Here is a 2198-nt window from a genome sequence, read left to right as displayed (position 1 = left end):
GCAGCGCACTCGGAACAGAGCTCGCTGGTGAGAACCTCATCGACGCCCTGCCGTTCCTGCCGCTGCCCCTTGTCGAGGAGTGGATGACCGTCACAGCCAGGACCATGGCCGAGGTTGCCGACCCCGCCATGCGCAAGCTCGTGCGCGAGCGCTTCGTCGAGGTCCTCGTCAGCGGAGAGTTGGATGTTGAGCGGGCGGCGATTGGCGTCGCGTGGTGGGGGACCAAGGGAGGCAGGGAGCTGGTCATTGGGAGGAGCGCGCCGCCGGCCATGATGAGCGGTGCGCTCGTGGAGGAGGAGAGGGCGAGCAAGCTGTAGGTGTCTGGGTCTTTGCGTGGTAGGATTGACGATGGATGGAATGTATGTAGACGGAGCGTGCGTAGATGGAATGTGCGTATACCCATTACAACTACTTTGTGTAACATGACTGCTTTCAAACGGGTTTCGAGGTTGTGAATATGAACGTTGCCCGTGGCTGCGACTATTCGTCTCTTCTGACATGTTAGACACGCCTGTCGTACCACACCATAGCGATGCGTCCATCGGTCATTCCATGCGTGCTTCGCAGGACGAGATACTTGCAACACTATACCGTTCACGATGGCCGCTCTGCAAAGCGACTCATTACGGAGGCCGCGCTATACAGAACACAGACCTGTCGTCACCCATGCGCCCACCACACCTCTTCATATCGTACTCGTTCATATTGTTTTCCTTGGTGTTCCAGTCCTACTTATTCTCCACTGAGGGCTCAGCTACTACACAATCACACGCCTCGCCTGCTTCCTCGCACTTCATCCGACCACAGCGCCACGTTTCACGTAAGCCAACTTGCAATTTGAGTAAAGAGGTAGACAAAGACCACCGCCGACAAGGCAAAAGTCCAGCACCAAGCAAGCACAGCACGGCAGAAACCTACTCCTACAATCGACTTATCATTAAGACTACGTAACCCTTCATCGACCGGGCCGACCCAGCCACGGAGGCCCATCGCCCCACGACGGTCTCTAATCATGTACCGAAAAGATATGAACACGACATCCCCCCCAGGCCCGCGCCCACGAGCCTCCGTCCCCCCCTCTCCCGTTGTTTCCAAGCGCCGTGTTCCAGCGTGGTGGCGCTGCAGCGCACCCGCCCACCGCGTCTAATGAGTGTGGTATGTTTTCCTGACCCCGTTTCCGTTTGCGCCGTAGAGGCTCCCGAGTTGGTCGTAAAAACAAAAGAGGTCCGACGTATCGTGACAAGGACTTGCTTCCCCAACACCAGAATTACAATTATCGTCTATGAAGGGACGAAATCCACGAGTGGATAGAGAAGTGAAAATAAGGACATTGAAGAAGAAAACGAAAAGGGAGAGAGCTCTAAAGGAGAGCAATGGCACCGGCGATACCGGCCACCATGGCAACGACGGGAGCCTGGTTGGCTTGAGCAGCGGCCGTGGGGACGGTCTCGGGCGCCGTAGTGGCGGGGACGGTGACGGCGGGCTCAGAAACGGTCTCAGGGGGAGGGACGACGATCTCGGTGAAGGTGCTGGGCTCAGGGTAGACAACCTCGGTGGGCTGAATGTGAATCGTCTCACCCTCCTCGTAGTGAGTGACGGTCACGGCCTGCTCGCCCTGGATAGTTGTGTAGATGACCGCCTCGGCAGTCTTGGTGACATCAGGCTTCTGGACCGTCTTGATGTGTGTGACGGGGACGTGCGTCGTGATGACTTCCGTCTTGTAGTGACTGATGGAGAAAAAGTGTTAATATTTCACTCGTGCGACTCATGTGGTTTGCGTCACTTACGTCTGGACAACTGTCTGGCCGTCAATGACAGAGGTCTGGTAGACGGGGACCTCAATCGTCTTGGTCTGGTACTCGACCTCTTTGTCGATGGAGGTGACATCAGGGCCGGGAACTTCGTGGACCTTGGTGACAGGCACGTGCTCGGTGACGACCTGAGTCTCGATGTGGCTACTTCGGGTCAGCTGAAATTGAACAGTGTCACCCGTGATGGGTGTAGACGTACGTGATGACAGTGGTGTGCCCGTCAATGTACTTGGTCTCGGTGACAGGCTTCTCAATGGTCTTGGTGATGTAGTCGGTGGCCTTCTCAACATGGGTCACATCAGGCTTCTTGACGGTCTCATACAGGGTCGTGTAGACCTTGGTCACGACCGTGTCAGTAGTCGTGTACCTTGAGTTGTGTTAGTGGTC

The 2198-nt window shown here is 56.3% G+C and overlaps 2 protein-coding genes across 2 annotated transcripts in view; one reads left to right on the top strand and one right to left on the bottom strand.

Moving 5' to 3' along the window:
• Nucleotides 1–317, top strand: part of VDAG_06440 (peroxin 8) — a gene marked incomplete at both ends in the record, with an annotated part of 2026 nt that extends 1709 nt beyond the window's left edge. Inside the window, one exon of the mRNA XM_009658818.1 lies at nucleotides 78–317. Coding sequence (XP_009657113.1) covers nucleotides 78–317 — 240 coding nt within the window. The remainder of the gene's footprint in view (nucleotides 1–77) is intronic.
• Nucleotides 318–1203: 886 nt separating this feature from the next.
• Nucleotides 1204–2198, bottom strand: part of VDAG_06439 (uncharacterized protein) — a 1754-nt gene continuing 759 nt past the window's right edge. Inside the window, exons 2-4 of the mRNA XM_009658817.1 lie at nucleotides 2011–2178; nucleotides 1788–1955; nucleotides 1204–1727 (exon numbers count right to left, since the gene is read on the bottom strand). Coding sequence (XP_009657112.1) covers nucleotides 1361–1727; nucleotides 1788–1955; nucleotides 2011–2178 — 703 coding nt within the window. The 3' untranslated portion in view covers nucleotides 1204–1360. The remainder of the gene's footprint in view (nucleotides 1728–1787; nucleotides 1956–2010; nucleotides 2179–2198) is intronic.

This window comes from Verticillium dahliae, genomic scaffold (genome assembly GCF_000150675.1).
Source record: "Verticillium dahliae VdLs.17 supercont1.12 genomic scaffold, whole genome shotgun sequence".
Classification (NCBI taxonomy): Eukaryota; Fungi; Ascomycota; class Sordariomycetes; order Glomerellales; family Plectosphaerellaceae; genus Verticillium; species Verticillium dahliae.
Note: the sequence above shows the minus strand (reverse complement) of the source record. Positions and strands in the feature narration are given on the sequence as shown.